The following is a 17,920-nucleotide window of genomic DNA, read 5'->3' as shown; positions in this document are numbered from 1 at the left end:
TAGCTGAAATCAGGAACGGATTCTCCAAGGATATTATCCCAAAGGGATTTACCTAATTATAAATCAACCAACAATTGTTTCAGAGCCTATGACATATGACACATATGGTAGGGCGAGAGATGTAAAAAGAAAGGAGTGGGGGGATGTAACACACATCATGGAACTTAACATTTAATAATTACTCTAGATTGTTGAATATAAATAGAATATTCTTTTTGCTATTTATAAGCAATACTATAGCAAATATCTTCAATATCTTCATGCGTATGATATTCTGCTTTTGTTTAATTATTTCTACATAGTATAGTGGCTAAAAGCACAGACTCTGTAGCCAGAGTCCTGAGGTTTAAATGCCTGACTTTGTCATTTACAAGCTGTGTGATCCTGGGTAAGTTACTGAGCCTCTCTGGATTCAAATTCAACTGGACTTACAACCATAAAATACAATCCCTCTTTTTAAAGTGATTAGAATAGTGTGTCACCCAGTTAAACCTACGTAAACTATTGTTAAATATGATACATTTCATAAATGGGATTGTCAGAAATAGGCATATAAACATTGCTAAGATTCTACCAAATGATTTCAATTCTTTTTTGTTATTTATCATACCACTAGTGGTAGTTTCAGAAGATACTAATTTCAATTACCACCACTAGATGCTATAATTTTTATATATAAAAGCATTAGAAGGTGTTAAAAGGTTTCAAAAGCTGCTTAATATGCTTTTTATTAGTAGTACAGATGAATACTTTCCTTATGTTTATCTCAAGTCAGAATGTTATTAAAATTTCAGAGAAATGCTGGAGCCAAAATGACAAGCTGCACCTTACCTTCCTGATTCAGATTCAAGAGGATCATCAGTGAATGTTTCTGCATTAAAATCCAAAGGTTCTGCATCTTGGAGGAGTTCTATTCGGTCCCTTTCAGTCCTATTATTAGCCCTGGTATATTTGGATGCTGCTGCAAAAGAAGGAAAAACGACCACTTTCTATTGTCTTTGTAGGTCACAGTTTGTGGACACACAGAAAGAAAAGTCAAGATTGTAAAGGATCTGAATTTTGATTGTAAAGACAATATTAAAAGATAACTACATGGTTATTTTAAAATTAAGATTAAAATGATTCACCGTATGACAGAGAATAACAAAGAAAAGTTCTCCCTTGTATGCAGTCTAAGCTCAGAAGCAGATACGGTGCAAAGAATTAATATGAATCAGAATTAGTATTTAACTATGGTATCATAACAGTGAAACTGTTCACAATCAAAGCAAATTTCAGTTGGTTTCAGAGTGAATCCAGGGGTTGTTGCATCTCATTTCTCGGCTGGTATTTTAAGGTATAATCAACTCAAACTCTTCAAGAAAGGCCTGAGTCTTTCCCACGAGGCAAGAGTTTAGGGCAGTAATGTCCAACAGAAATAAACTGCAAGCCACGTATTTACTTTTTACTAGTAGACACATTAAAGAAAGTAAAAAGAAATAGGTGAAATTAATTTTAATATATTTAATTTAACCTAGTATATCCAAAATATTATCATGGGGCACCAGCTATACTGCAAATGCGCAACAGCCACATGTGGCTAATGGTCACCATCCCAGTCAGCACAGACCTAGAGAACTAACTCTCCCTTCTCTAGGTGAATGGGCTTTTCTTCATAAATAGCCTAAATTTTCACAGTGTTATTTTGAACAGCTCAATAGCTTCAAAAAACTATGATACAGTTCTTTTCAAAAATTTAAGGCAAGCCAATCCTCTCACATCTTACATTTTTGTCATCTTGGACTCTGCCCTTCACCGTTTTTCTTATTCATTCAGCAAATGTTGGTTGCCTACCATGTGCCAGGTTCTAACTCATCATCCTAAGGCTTTGTGTTTCCTCTTCTCCTATCCATTCTCCTATACTCTCAGATTTCTGCACTCTGTCAACTCCAAGCCCGTGATAAGCTTCCAATCTCTTTGTAGAATCCTCCATTTTCTAGCTTTAATGGAAACTTTAGCTTTCTCCTATTTCTTCTACACTAAATTTCATCCAAACACATCCTTTCTTATCTCCAGGGTCATCTCATGGGTGCTTATTTTATGCTCTCATCATTTTTTGACTGCATTACTAAAACAGACACTAAACTGGTTTCTATCTCTCACTTCCCTTGAAATCATGCTTTACATAGATGTCAAATTCATCTTTCTAAACCAAAAATCTGAGCATGCTTCTTTCCATATTGAAGGCTTATCTTTGGGATAAAATCCAAACTTCTAAGCATGAGAATATCTGTTTCCCAACTCTCTCTGAAGCCTCACCTCTCACCAGGCTTCTCATACTTACGCTCTAGTCACAGAGAAAAACCTACATTTCCCCAAAGGTTCTCTCATGTCACTCATTCTTCCTTCTGCCTAAAACCCCTTCACTTGGCTAAGTATTTCTTATTCCTAAATTGTATTTCTTTATAACAGTAATCCTTTCCCAATAAAGAATTCTTTTCCCATCCCCTGAGTTGAGTTCCCTCAGCATCAGGTGTGCACCCTTACATTCTCTCAGCATCCCTGCATCTCCCCCAAAGACAAACAACCTCTGCCTTCTATTAAGTGCTGGATCCTGGGAATTCACCTTCCCAGAAGCTGGGTCAAGGATGTGGGAAGGTTTCCTAACCAAACCCACTGACCAATGTCTTCTGCCTGGTATCAGTCCCTCACCAAATTATAGGCAAACCAAGGATGGAAATTATCTTCTTAGTATTCCTGTATTCCTGAGAAAGTACCTGACATATATAGGTCACTCAGTAACTTATTATAAAAATGACTGAATAACCCTGAAAAACATCTAGGTAAATAGAAATCAGTATCTGTGTACAATATACTTGGAATAAGTACTATTATTTAGGTAGTATAATTACAACTATTTATTTGATGTCCCAGATATCTCCTCCTCCTACCAGAATGCATATTTGAGTTTGTCCTTCCTCCCATATACTGAAGGATGAAAAAAGGAAAGTCACTGCAGAACCACATTTACAGTTCTATTAAGGCATTTCTGGGTGGGTAACTAATCCTCAGTCTCTATGCAGGCAAGCATAAGAAAAAAATTTCTAGGAAAACTAGACAATAAACTACTTACATCGGTTGGTACTAATATCAGAGAAGTTTGATTCTTTTGGGTCAATGTGAACATTTCTGTTTCTAGTGGAATCTTCTCTACTGTGTCCATAACGTTCTTTCCACTCCTAGGAAAGAAACACAAATGAATATACAACACAAGAACATAAAGTCAGAAAATAATTCATCAGTGATAACAGATTTAGATTATATATGTTGAGTAATATAATCTAATTCTTTTTCATCAGGAATTCACCAGATACTCAGCATAATTAGCACAGTGCTTTTAGAAATCATAGATAAATGATTTTCTTATCTCTAAATGTTTTTAATAGTCGCCAAACTTAACTTGAACGAAGACATTTATAGACATTTTTGCTACCTATGATTATTTTAAGTTATTGAATTCTTCTATCTAAAATGTCAAAATAATTTTACATCTATGATAAGGTTACCTTGACCATGTAAGAGTTATGATAAGTCATAATAATTAATGAGATGTTAATAATATTTTCTTCCACCTGAATAAACTACAAATCGTAGCAACTCGAAAAGTCATTTCTGATAGCAAAATTAGAGTTGTATACAAACATAATTAGGTAATGACTCACATGGCATTGTGTCTTAACTATACTAAAACCTTATCAACTGGGATTCTACTCATTGACTTCTTAGAATTAAGAGGAACTTTAGAGGTCCTAATTAAACCTCCCATGCAGTGCAGGGTTTCATTCTAAAACAGCCATGCCAGATGCTATTTGGCTCTCTTACTAGAAGACATGGAAATTTCTACATGTGATCATCCCATTGCAATTTTGGTAAACTGTGGAAGTTTTCACATAGTGGTGAACTCTATCTCCAGTCACTTCCACTCTTTGGTTCTAGTTATGCCTTCTGAAATAAATAACAAGTCTCCCTTCACACAACATACACTATAATACACAAAGACAACTCTCATGTCTCCTGAGTCTTCACTTCTCCGGTATTAGACATACTCAGGTGTTGAAAATTTGTGATAACTGTGACTAGACTTTTTCTCATTTTTTGCTTTTTCAATTCTCTAGGAGGTTAGTTTGCCTCAGCAAATGAAGGACTAAAGAAAAATTGTAAAGAATACAATTAATTTCATATTACAAAAAAAAAGCATAATTTTCAAGCAATCAAAATCACGTTAATAGCGAGTCTGCATGAATTTATTCCCTTATTCAATAAACACTTATTGAGCACCTACCCTAGGCAAGAAACTGCAAAAGGCTGGACATGAAGTAATTTATTGCTAATGACTTTTTAGAACAGGTCTGACAGGATACCTAGCGTGTACATTGGAAACTATTAAAATTGCCTTTCTGTAAAAATATATCCTATGTCTTTTTCCCACTGTTTTTAGCCAATTATTCTAAATTCTTATGATATTCCACATTAATCTTTAGGTTACAGAAATTTAATAAGTATTGTACTTACTCTTCTTCGACTTTCGCCTTCTTCTTGCCTTTGCCTTTTTCTCTTCTCTAGAGACAGAAAAGTGGTCTCAAATTTGGTATAAATGGTTTAATTAGATGTAGAGTAACTGAAGTAAAGGTATCAGGCTATGACCAATTTCCTTTAAATTACTACAAAGTCAAAGGTAATAGGTTATTGTTGGAAAGAACCAGAGAGGTCACCTAACTCCATAGAGAATACCGTCTCTGCTTTTGTTGGAGATGGCCCTTTAGGCTCTGTCTAAATAGTTTTAGTGAGGAAGAACTTCTTCCCCATGGTGACTTGAAATTTGCTTCTCTGCAACTTCTCTTTTTCTTTAGTCTTGCCTTCTAAATTAAGTTCATACTTCTTTCTGCATAACTTTTCCACTCTCTTCTGGCTATATACTCAGTGGTTTTTTCCCATAAGATATGCCCTACAGACTCATCATTCTGGCTGTCCCTCTCTAGATTCCTTCTGACTCAACAGTCTTACTCTTGAAAATCTTACCCAGGACTGGATATGATACTCCAGATGAAGTCTAATCAATGCAAAAAGCAGCAGAACTATTACATTAATTAGATACCACCTTTCTATGAGAGCATGTGAAGGCTACACTGGCTTATTTTAGAGCCACAATACATTTTGGCTTACATTTAAATAAGATCACACAAAAACCCCAGACCCAAGTAGGGAGAATGTCTAAGAATCAATGTCCCAAAACTCAAGTTTCGTTTTTCTTTTTCCCCCATTCTACGGTCACTTGAACATCAGGAAATTTGATACACTCGATTTTGACATCTGATTCTAGTACAGTGCCATGTATTCTAACAGGTTATTAATGATCGCCACATTCTAAAAACCAGCCTTGGCCTGAATGATTTCCTATGCAGCATTAAACTAATGATGATTCTTTAAATTAATGAGTTTTATAATTATATTTAACTTTGTAAATCTATTTCAAAGCAAACAGGAAAATGACTCAAACACCAAACAAGGACGTTATTTAGTTGCAGACATAATAATTTCTGCTGCAGAATTTCTTAAAGACAGATGAAACAATCATTTATATTTTCAAATTATTTTTGCTATAAAGGCTTTCTGTAGAATTTTAGCTAAAACACATTAATTTGTAATTTGTTAAGACATTAAAAATTTCAAATCATACAAAAATTAACTTTGTATTCTCAGTCTTAGCACTTTCCTTTCATTTATTTTAAAAGACAAATCTTACCTCGTCTGATTAATTCTTTTCCTTCATCAACTAAGTCTGATGTCATATCATTATCTCCCATGAACTGCTGGAAACCAAGTAGATTCAAACAACGGGTTCCCAAGCTAATGAAAGTAGATTTTCAAAAAGATTAACATTATGTCACACTGTAAATGTTTAGATAAATCAGTATTTTCACCCTATAGAAGTCTATATTTTATGACTAGTTATCATGTTAAGTTACACAGAGCTACATTTGTCTTTCTTTAAGAAGTACTTATTTCCCTTTCTAAGAAGCTTATGTATCCAGTACTCCACTGCCGAGGGTATGCACCAAAGCCATATTTCTTAGAGAAACAAATTAAGTTAGGCCATTAGCATACCTTCAGAAGATTATTATACCAGAATGCTAAACAATGGCTATAATACAAAAGCAATTTATCCTTTTCTTTCATTCAAACAGTAATTTTAATACTGAAAATATACATACACAACCAGTATTTACAAGTACAGAAAATTCGGGCTTAGGAAGTCTTAGTTATACAAATTGATTTTCATGCTCTATTTTTTTATCCTAAGAACTAGTCAATTCTATTTAAACAGGTGTTACTCTAAACTCAGAATTCATCAGTAGAGCTTATTTGGGGGTTATCACTTTATACCTTATTTGGTATTTACTTTAAATCTCACTGTTGTACATGACAGGAATATGCTGAAAATACGGCACACAAGGAAGGAAGGATTAATATTTGTTAAACTTCTATTATGCACACAATTTACAGATACTCTTATTTAATTCTTATCATAACTCTAAGAGATAAATATCACTTTACAGATAAGGAAACAGCGGCACAAGGGGTTAAATACCTTGCTAAAGATCAATTAATAAATTTTAGATCTGACGATTTAAATCCAAGACAAAACAAAGACCAAGCTCTTTTTATTACCTTAGTTCTCAAACTTTTTTACTGATGTACCTTTAATGGCAGAATTCTGAACACTATACGTGGATCAAGGGGGGAGAGAGGAAGGAGGAGAAAGGGAGATGTGTGTGTGTGTGTGTGTGTGTGTGTGTGTGTTAGAAGGAAGGGAAAACAGCAGGCAATTTTTAAAAAGTAAAGATCTCCCATTTTACATTAGTGATGTGTAAAAATCTGGCTAATTTATAAATTATCTTCCTGTTTTAATATATAAGGAATGCTCTGTATGACTTACCAGTAAGTAAAACTTGGTTTTCAGGTGGATGGTCATGCTAATTCTGTGACTTTAAATATTCCCTTACCATCTTCATATCCTGTGGGAATACTATACTCCAGAATGAGACCATTGTCTCTGGGAAGGTCTTAGCTTTGTCTGAAGTGTCAGGGAACAGCTTTACATTCTCTAGGTAGTCAAGTCTGAATATTAGCTCTGGGTACGGCTGTGTGCTAGCAATATGGGAATCAGGCTAATTACGGCAGCATTTCAAAAGAAAATTGACCTATAAAGTCAAGTTACCATTGAAATGTCAGCAAGGCATTGCTTCATATATTCCTATAATAGTGTTATCTGTTTTTATAATATGAAAATTGAGGAATATGACCTTTTTCTCCCTTAAAGACAAACTGGCACTCAAAGTTTATCTCAACTCTAAAACAACACTTTTAAGAAATTATTTTTTTAAAGTCTTTATTGAATTTGTTACAATATTGCTTCTGTTTTATGTTTTGGTTTTTTGGCTAGGATGCATGTGGGATCCTAGCTCCCCGACCAGGGATTGAACCTGCACCCCCTGCATTGGAAGGAGAAGTCTTAACCACTGGAACACCAGGGATGTCCCAATGAACTATGTTTAAGTTCAACAATTTTCTTTTTAGACATAATTCCTGACACTTGTTTTAAGATTTTATAATTGACAAGGCACTACCTCACCCATCTATTTCTTGATTCATATAACCATTTAATAAGATAAGAAGACATTCTCATCTTGAGAAGGAAAAATGGAGTTGGTGGAATCAGGCTTCCTGACTTCAAACTATACTACAAGGCCATAGTGATCAAGACAGTATGGTACTGGCACAAAAACAGAAAGGAAGATCAATGGAATAGAATAGAGAACTCAGAAGTAAGCCCAAACACATATCGGCACCTTATCTTTGACAAAGGAGGCACGAGTATACAATGGAAAAAAGACAGCCTCTTCAATAAGTGGTGCTGGGAACATTGGACAGCAACATGTAAAAGAATGAAATTAGAACACTTCCTAACACCATACACAAAAATAAACTCCAAATGGATTAAAGACCTACATGTAAGGCCAGACACTATAAAACTCCTAGAGGAAACCATAGGCAGAACACTCTATGACATCCATCAAAGCAACATCCTTTTTGACCCACCTCCTAGAATCATGGAAATAAAATCAAGAATAAATGAATGGGACCTCATGAAACTTAAAAGCTTTTGCACAGTGAAAGAAACCATAAACAAGACTAAAAGGCAACCTTCAGAATGGGAAAAAATAATTGCCTATGAAACAACGGACAAAGGATTAACCTCCAAAATATACAAGCAGCTCATGAAGCTTAACACCAAAAAAGCAAATAACCCAATCCACAAATGGGCAGAAGACCTAAATAGACATTTCTCCAAAGAAGACATACAGATGGCCAACAAACACATGAAAAGATGCTCAACATCACTCATCATCAGAGAAATGCAAGTCAAAGCCACAATGAGGTATCACCTCACACCAATCAGAATGGTCATCATCACAAAGTCTGGAAACCACAAATGTTGGAGAGGGTGTGGAGAAAAGGGAACTCTCCTGCACTGTTGGTGGGACTGTAAGTTGGTACAGCCACTATGGAAAACAATTTGGAGGTTCCTTAAAAAACTACAAATAGAACTACCATATGATCCAGTAATCCCACTCCTGGGCATATACCCAAAGAAAACCATAATCCCAAAAGAAACTTGTACCATGATGTTTATTGCAGCACTCTTTACAATAGCCAGGACATGGAAGCAACCTAAATGCCCATCAACAAATGAATGGATAAAGAAGATGTGGCATATATATACAATGGAATATTACTCAGCTATAAAAAGGGATGAGATGGAGCTATATGTCATGAGGTGGACAGAACTACAATCTGTCATACAGAGTGAAGTAAGTCAGAAAGAGAAGGACAAATATTGTATGCTAACTCACATATACGGAATCTAAAAATGGTACTGATGAACTCAGTGACAAGAATAAGGATGCAGATACAGAGAATGGACTGGAGAACTCGAGGTATGGGCGGGGGCGGGGGGTGAAGGGGAAACTGAGACGAAGCGAGAGAGTAGCACAGACATATATATACTACCAACTGTAAAATAGTCAGTGGGAAGTTGTTGTATAACAAAGGGAGTCCAACTCGAGGATGGAAGATGCCTTAGAGGACAGGGGCAGGGAGGGTGGGGGGGACTCGAGGTGGGGGGAGTCAAGGAAGGGAGGGAATACGGGGATATGTGTATAAAAACAGATGATTGAACCTGGTGTACCCCCAAAAAAAATTAAAAAAAAAAAAAAAAAAAAAAGAAGACATTCTCACCTTAGCAACATAACTACTAACATGAGAAGATATGGTTTATACATCACAAGCTCTTAATGTTCCATTTGTAGTTTATAAACTTTTAAAATGAATTAAGCATATAATAAAAATTTAGTTTTTTGATATACAAAGGATGATTGGTCCTTTTCATAGTATAAACCTCTGTCTTTTCTACCTTATGGAAAAGAACTTGAAAATATTAGATTTTTTTATCAGTTCAAATTAACAATTTTCTTTTAAATTATAATCCTTTAGCTCTTTTACTCATGAGAAGGTAAAATATAGATGTTTTACAAATTCAATAGAGCATTTATTTCAAACAATATTTGTCTATTTACTCAGTATCCTAGTGTTAGAATATATCAGTATAATAGTATACATTATTTGAAATAACTATATAATGGTACTGGAAGATTTAAATGAAAAGTGGTTGGATGAAACTTATTATCAATAAAACTTTTTTTAAGTGGCATTTTTGGTGTGTCATGGAGCACTTAGGTAGGGAAGAGGGTAGGCAGAGTACAGGAATGAGGGCACCTAATATGTGGAAGTAGGAAAGACAGGGCACTATAAGTCAAGCACACCTGTCTTTTAACTCCTTTGAGTCTGATCTCTGCCAAGGTTCTACCACTTTTTCTGATCCTATAAAAAGAGCAGCCCATGTACTTTCCTGCTTACAGGTACTGTTTGATTTCAACTGCTCCTCACATGGCCATGGTCTTTGTTCTGGATATGATCTGAAATATTTAGAAACCCAAAAATGATTGTGGGGAAAGCCCTGAGACTAATATATGTTACTGGATAGAAGCCACGCATGGGGGTGCTTTATAAGTTACACTGGCTGCCAGTATCATAGGCCAGGACTCAGAGTTAACATTCTGGAATTCTATCACTTTATAGACTAAATACTTAAGCAACAGAATAACTCTCTCTCTTTTTTTGAAAATAGCTTTGGCGGGAGAACTTGATCCAATCACTCAAGCAATCCCTTTAAACTATCCCCAGCATCAGGACTTCCCTGGTGGCGCACTGGTTAAGGATACACCTGCCAATGCAGGGGACATGGGTTCAATCCCTGGTCCGGGAAGATCCCTCATGCCGCCTGCCAAAGCAGGGGACATGGGTTCAAAACCTGGTCCGGAGATCCCACATGCCGCAGAGCAACTAAGCCTGTGCACCACAACTACTGAGCCCATGTGCCACAACTACTGAAGCCCTCGTGCCTTGAGCCTGTGCTCTGCAACAAGAGAAGCCACCGCGCTGAGAAGCCTGTGCACCACTGCACTGAAGAGTAGCTCCTGCTCGCCACAACTAGAGAAAGCCTGTGCGCAGCTATGAAGACCCAACACAGCCAATAAATAAATACATACATATATACATACATAAATAAGTAAAATTTAAAAAAAAAAAAACTATCCCCAGCATCCCCAAAAGCCACAATAAAACAAACAACCAAAACCCAATCAGTGAATATTTAAAAGAGCTTTAAGGAGAAAACACATCCAGATTGGGCTAAGCATCTGTGGAAAAATAAGCAATGTTAAGCTTCTTACCTAAAATAAGTAGCAATGCAGAGAATTACCACCAACATAGGATAATATATATAGAATCCATCTGCAATAAATGATAAAACTTTCATGGAACCCATAATCTGAGAAGCAAGAAAAAATTAAGTTAAATCAGCACAGTTCTATATCTTTCATTCTTTTTCATCAGTAGAAAATTCACCCATAACCAGTTATATCAATAAATCTGGAGTTTTCAAAAATTAGAAATGAAGCACTAAATAGACTGTTTTTTTTTTTGGTTTTTAAAAAGTATAATGTACATATAGATATACACAAACTGCAAATGTACAGGTCAATAAATTACCACAAGTGAACATGCTCTGGTAATTACACCAAAATCAAAAAATAGAATATTGCCGGAATCTCAGAAACTTATATCTTAACCCCTTCCTGCCACTACCTCCTTCCCAATGTTTACCACAGAATGACTTCTAGCACCATGGCTTACTTTTTGCCTGTTTGGAGCTTCAGATAAATTCAGTCATTTGGTATGTACTCTTTTGTGTCTGGCTCCTTTCACTTAACATTACATTAATGAGATTCATCCACATTTTGTGTACCAGATCTTATTTTTTACTGCCATATAATATTCCATTGCTTGGCTATACCACAATATAGTCATCCATTCTACTACTGACAGGCTTTTGAGTAATGGCCAATTTTGGATTAAACAGACTGATTTTTAAGTTCTCATCACTAGAGGAGAAAAAAATTGTAACTGTGAGGTGATGAATGTTAACTAAACTTATTGTGATAATTATTTTACAATATATACATATACCAATTATGCTGTACACCTTAAACTAATATGTTATGTCTATTATATCTTAATTTGCTTATTTATTAAGATTTTCTCCTAAAAAATTAATATTTTACAAATATTACTGAAAATTATCAAATACATTAAGACCATAAAGATTAATTTTTTATAATAAAAGAAAGCAACATCACTTTTATTCAGTCATTAGTAATTACATATACAATCTGTAAAAGAAAGTTTTAGTAATTTTTAAAAAGATCCTAAAAATGCAACAGAATTATTCTGCTAGCAATAAAAAGAAATTTCACAATAATAGCATTCCATATAGATAATGAATCTATAGAACTCTTTTTTGATCATACTTACAGATGTATAAGCAGTCGGCTGTGTATTTTGGTGAGAGATGGATGAATCCATATGGGTCAAACCCAAGAAATTAAGACATAACGGAGGAGTCAAACGGCAAAATAACCTACAATAAACATTAATAAACACAGTATATAAAAAATAAAGCAACAAAATACATTTTCTATTATGCTGAAATACATTAAGAACATTTCAGATCATTGTAACTATTATTCTCATCCATTTGTATTTGAATTCTTAATACAACAGCCCTTACTTGGGAGACATTCTGAAAATCCTGTTAATCACATCTTCCTTAAAAACATCAACACCTACAAGGCAAAATTCTAGTCTCAGGATGTCTCCTTTGGTGGGGTTTGCCACTGCCTTATCCCAAGAATTTGGAGAGTACCTTTGTATGTGCCTCTTCCAAGTGTACCATCTGTGCAATGTTTCAACAGCATGATGAGGACAGTAACACCTTCAAGTGAATTGTACTCAGTACATGAAAGATCTGAAGTTGTATCAAAGTATGTTAACTCTGACAACTACAGGTATAAATAATTGTTGGAGCTCAGTTTTGACCAGATAAAAAGAGAACCTTACAGAACTACAGAGTTGGAGAATAGAAGATGAAAATGAAAACAGGGTGTGAATACAAAGAGGTAACATGAGCTCTTTTGTGGTGATAGAATAGTTCTGAATCTTAATTGTGGTGGTGGTTACAGGAATCTACACACACACACACACACACACACACACACACACACATGAATAAAGGACAAAAAACAGTGAGAATTAATAAGGTCTGTGGTCTAATTAACAGTAGTGTGCCTGTGTAAATTTCCTGCTTTTGATTTTGTACAAAAGCAATATAAAATGTTTCCACTGGGGGAAGCCGGCTGAGGGTTACTAGGACTCTTTGCATTATATTTGCAACTTCCTTTGAGTCTATAATTATTTCGGAAAAAATGGTTAAAAAAAACGTCTTAGAGATGCTTCTGATATCAATTCCTCTTGAAGTTCCCAAATTCCAGCCCTAAAAACCTAATATAACTAATTTAACAATATGGATAAATAATAGATTGTGCAACCTAGCCCAAGCTGGAACCATCTCTCTAAACTTCTATTAAATCTCTTCGCAAAAATTATTCTTTCGCTGTTCTTAGTCCTCCACGTTTCAGTTCGAGGCCAGTGAATCTCAGAACACTTTCTAGGTCTGACTTTGTCGCTAAAATCTTAAATGTTTCCTTTATTACTAAGTTATTTACTGACTCTCTAATTGGTAAATTCAGGCTCACTATGTCTTTCTTTTCCTTCCTAATCTAGCATACCTATTTTAACCCTAAACTTCGAGGAGGATTTAGCTAGCAAACAACAAACATCTAATTAATACTAATAGCTCACAGAAATACAGGTGTTAGTAAAAGACCCATAAGCAACAAGAAATAAAAGAGGGACCCATGAGAATCCATGTAATGGAGACATTTCCCTTGTTTCTAAACACAATCTACTTACATGCCACTGAAAAGAAGGCTGTAAGCATCAGTCTGGTGATGTGAAGCCAGGTAATAATAGTTAAATACACGAATCCTGAACACAGTAGAATAAACACAGATACTGAGGAAGAAGATGGAAAGGAAGCAAGCAATCTAAAAAAACAAAACAAAACAAAACAAAAAACCCAGTTTCAGACTAACAGACTTCAGTACTTATATACTATCACAAGCATCACCTTTTAATTCTAACATTTACTGACATTCTAAAATTTAAAGACAGTAGTTTTTTTTTTTAAACCACCTAAGAAAATGAAAGTATGAAAAAAAAAAACCTACACCTTAATCAGCCCCACATCCTATCCGTAAGTTTCAAATCTACCTCTGGCAGTGAGCCTGTCCTCCCATTCCCTAGGCAACTCTTCACATGAAGACTGTAAGTTATGCAGCTTCACTAGCATAAAGAGGATCAAAGTATTCTCATAAAAGTACTCTGCACTACTTTTGCATCTTTTCATCTCTCCTCAAATACAGTTCTTAGTTTTTATAGTTTGGGTAAAAATGATGAAGCTCATTTTTGGAAGTCTGAATAATAACACTGTGGGAAACTTCGCTGCTTTCATTATTACTAGAAAAAATATATGGAGAAAAGATACAACAGTTAAGGATTATACTATGACTGACATTTATTTATGACAGATATAAAATAAACTGACCTCAATATAAATATAATTGTATGTTTTTTCAGCCAGCTGTATGAAGACTGCAAAGAGGGATAAGACAGGCATAGTGCTAAAGAACGTGCACTCCGACCACACAACAATCACGGAGAAGATGGACAACACCACAGCAAGTACCCTATAAAACCACGGTCGCAAAAGACATTCCCAGTACCACTCTGGAAGATAAAAGAAAAAAATGATTAGGAAAACCATAAAGGAGTAACAGCGTATTTACAGTGTTTCAAAATACCTCCAGCACAAGATGCATAACTGCAAAGAGAAAAATAGTGGTGGAATCAGGCCGACACCATCCTAAATAAACGATCACCAGTAATGGGACAACCTGGTATTATGTGTCTCACGCTCTGATAAGAACCCAACATCACTGCTGAGGTATTCCTGCTAAAAATGCAGAACCTGCATCTGATTATGAGGAATCATCAGACTCAAATTCAGGGACATTCAATAAAAAACTGGTCTGTACTCTCCAAAACAACATAAATGATAACAGAAACAGAAATTGTTCCAGATTAAAGGAGACTAAGGAGACATGACAAACTGAATGCAATGCATGATCTGGGATTTTTTACAAAGAATATTATTGAGACAATTAGCAAAATCTGAATAAGGTCTATAGATAACACTACTGTATCAATGCTAATTTCCTTATTTTGATCACTGTATTTGGTTACGTATAAAAATGTCTTTACTTTTAGAAAATACACACTGAAACATTGAGAGGTAAAGAGGTATCATGTCTGGATTCAACTTTGAAAAGATAAAGGAAAAATATGCATACAGAGAGATAAAGCAAATGAATAAGGTAAAATGCTAACATTTAAAGAACGTGGGTGAAGGGCATATGGGAATGCTTTGTACTATTCTGACAACTTTTTGTTAAGTCTGACTTTAGGGAAAAAAAGTTAAAAAAAAAAAAAAAGAAGAAAGCTCACAAAATTGCAAAGGTTATATAGTTCACTTCATTTATTGAAGAGCTGAGCTCCCGGCTCATTCTAAACCTTTTCAACCCTACTCACAGGATAGTTCCTGGTGATTTCAATATCCACATAGGTGATCCTCCTTTCAGTGCCCTGGTCTTTCACTTCCTTGACCCCCTCTCCTCCACTGAGTCTCTCCTCCAACCTACCTCAACTACTCATCCTTTAAATCTTTTACTGCCAGTAACTCCAACCCTTATTATCTCATTATAGCATCCCTGTCCCCAAGCAACACCTTCATCTAGTATTCCAACCCTACTGGCTGACTTTCCCCTGACACAATAGTCCATTTATTCTACTACCTTTTTCTTGCCACTTTACAACCTGATGTCCTTATTGCTTTCTTTATCCAGCTTAGATTCCATAAGTCTTTGAGGATAATCACTCTCCAATATCCCAATTCTTTTGCCCTCTCTTGCTTTCCTGTTCTTGCTAAATAAGCTAAACCACACTCTGGTTAGATCCAGCTCCTTGGCTACCCTAAGCCTGCACCCATGGAACTGCACATTGCAAGAGTAAGACACACAACTCTTCTAACTCGTCTCTTTAAATTCTTAATCCCTAGCTTCAAGTGGACCCTGAGCACAACCTGGCTAGCCTACTACAATTCACCAATCTTCTCCCATGCCTACTCTCCTAAGTAACTATTTTGCACCTTCTTTCCTCAAATCTCCCAAATCTCTTGCTCTATACTTAGTCTCAGCATTTTTTAGAAATGGAATACTAGAAAACAGAAGCTCAAAGAAGAGAACCTCCCCAAGTGCCCACCACTACATCTTTTCACACCTGCTCAGGTGTATTTGTGCTTTACCTCTAAGCTAAGGCCATTCTCTATTCACTATTTCCCAATTCATCTCTCCTATAAATGTACATTGTCCCAGCCATTCTATTCTGTCTCAACTTATTTCCTGAAAGGTGTCATCTGCAAATTACATGCAATAATTTCTCTTGTCCCCAACACCCTCCTTCAGCTACTGCCTCTTTATTCCCTTTTATAAAGAAAACATTCTGAGAGTTTTCTGTTCTGTCTCTAACTGCTCTCCCTCTTATTTCTTTCAAATTTCAATCAGGCTCTTTTAACCCTTCCCCCCACTTCATTTCTCTGAAATCCCATGGTCAAGTCTTAATTTTCATAATAATCTACTTATCTGCAACATTTGCAAAGGTACTTTATACACCCTTTTCCTCAAAACATTTCACTCTCCTGGTTTTCCTCCTATCTCACCGGCCATTCTTTTCCTAGTCTTTTCTGCAGGTTCCTCTGCATCAACCTGATGTCTAAATTCTGGAGTACCTCAGGCTTGATCCTCAGATTTTCTCTCTTCTCTATCTTAACACTTCTTCACTGACTTTATCCTAACCCATGGCCCACCTATACATTGATGACACCCTGATTTATATTTGCAGAGCAGACTTCTTCCTTGAACTCCAACATCTATAGCTAACTATCTACTCAGCATCCTTTTTATATCTTTATGTGAATATTGCCTGTTCTTCTCACTCCATAAGGGCAGGAATTTCTGTCTTTTTTGTTCACTGATATATATACTAAGCACTCAACAATTCATAGCATATATAGGCTCAAGTATTTGTTGAATGAATGAAAACAAGTATCACATCATTCCCCTATTTAACTTAAAAAAAGACCATTGAAGAAGTTTTCTGAGACATTGTTATAGCCATTATGTCTTCATGCTCAAGACCAAATATGTAAAAGAAAATGAAGTGAACTTAGTTTATTTGAATAAATAAGGCAAACAGAAGTTCTAATACTGTGACACTTTGGTATTTTCATTAAGTTCTTCATACTAAATTTGATAACATTTAAAGAAACTGTCTTAAATAATCATAAAGGAGAATAAAATAATTATGACTATTGAATGTAGGTTTTGTAAATAGACTAATAAATGTAAGTAATCAAAGAAGACATCTTTGGGAATGTTTTAGTAGTATGCCAAAACTAAAGAAGAGATCCAAGTCTGTGATATAAAACTGCCTAAAATTCTAATTGTTTTAAGTATATATTATGTATACAAAATATGCTTGATGTACTGCATTTATTTTTGCACAGAATTTTGGTTATCTGTGACAAAAGAGTGGAAACTGATAGTTTATATGTTATATGACAAGTAAAATAGTTTTTTGGGGGGAAGTTTATCAAATACATAGTATTACCACATGGTATAAGTCAAAGAACACAATTATAATTCAACTCTGAATTGGTGAAAATATACACTTTTTGTCAGAAAAATTATCAGCATTAAGTTTTGAAACGTATATCAAATTACATACCAACTGTAGGATTATAAAAATATTGAATAAATCTATTTTCTGGTTCCGGTGATTGAAAGGTATGAACAAACTGATGAGTAGCACTAGTTTCATTTTTTGCTACATCTTCTAGATAAAATGCTTGTTCCAAAAGAATCTGCCATTGTACTTGAGTTCGACGGTGTCTCTGAACTGAATAAATCACCTAAAAAAGAGAGGAGGGGGTATACCTGTCAGTGTTCTGATCCAACATTGACTCAACTCCCCACTAAGGAGCATGTTTGGGTTGTCACAACAATAGGGACGTGCTAGTGGCATTTACTGGATGGGGTCAAGGATGTTAGTATTCTATGATACATGTAACACTTATGCTCAGTGAATAATTCTCCCTCCCCAAATGCCAACAGTAACCATATTGAGA

General features: G+C 35.3%; 1 protein-coding gene across 3 annotated transcripts in view; it reads right to left on the bottom strand.

Moving 5' to 3' along the window:
- The window catches only part of LMBRD2 (LMBR1 domain containing 2), a 47,693-nt gene that overhangs the window by 5,715 nt on the left and 24,058 nt on the right, over positions 1–17,920 (bottom strand). For 2 of the 3 annotated variants that reach the window (XM_057709324.1, XM_057709325.1), the window contains exons 9-17: positions 17,521–17,704; positions 14,225–14,406; positions 13,531–13,664; positions 12,034–12,139; positions 10,893–10,990; positions 5,783–5,886; positions 4,552–4,598; positions 3,113–3,218; positions 832–961 (exon numbers count right to left, since the gene is read on the bottom strand). In XM_057709324.1, coding sequence (XP_057565307.1) covers positions 832–961; positions 3,113–3,218; positions 4,552–4,598; positions 5,783–5,886; positions 10,893–10,990; positions 12,034–12,139; positions 13,531–13,664; positions 14,225–14,406; positions 17,521–17,704 — 1,091 coding nt within the window. The remainder of the gene's footprint in view (positions 1–831; positions 962–3,112; positions 3,219–4,551; positions 4,599–5,782; positions 5,887–10,892; positions 10,991–12,033; positions 12,140–13,530; positions 13,665–14,224; positions 14,407–17,520; positions 17,705–17,920) is intronic. The other variant, XM_057709326.1, reaches the window with a different exon arrangement.

Source organism: Hippopotamus amphibius, chromosome 15 (genome assembly GCF_030028045.1).
Source record: "Hippopotamus amphibius kiboko isolate mHipAmp2 chromosome 15, mHipAmp2.hap2, whole genome shotgun sequence".
In the NCBI taxonomy this organism is placed as follows: domain Eukaryota; kingdom Metazoa; phylum Chordata; class Mammalia; order Artiodactyla; family Hippopotamidae; genus Hippopotamus; species Hippopotamus amphibius.
The sequence above is the reverse complement of the archived record's forward strand: the minus strand, read 5'-3'. Positions and strand labels throughout refer to the sequence as shown.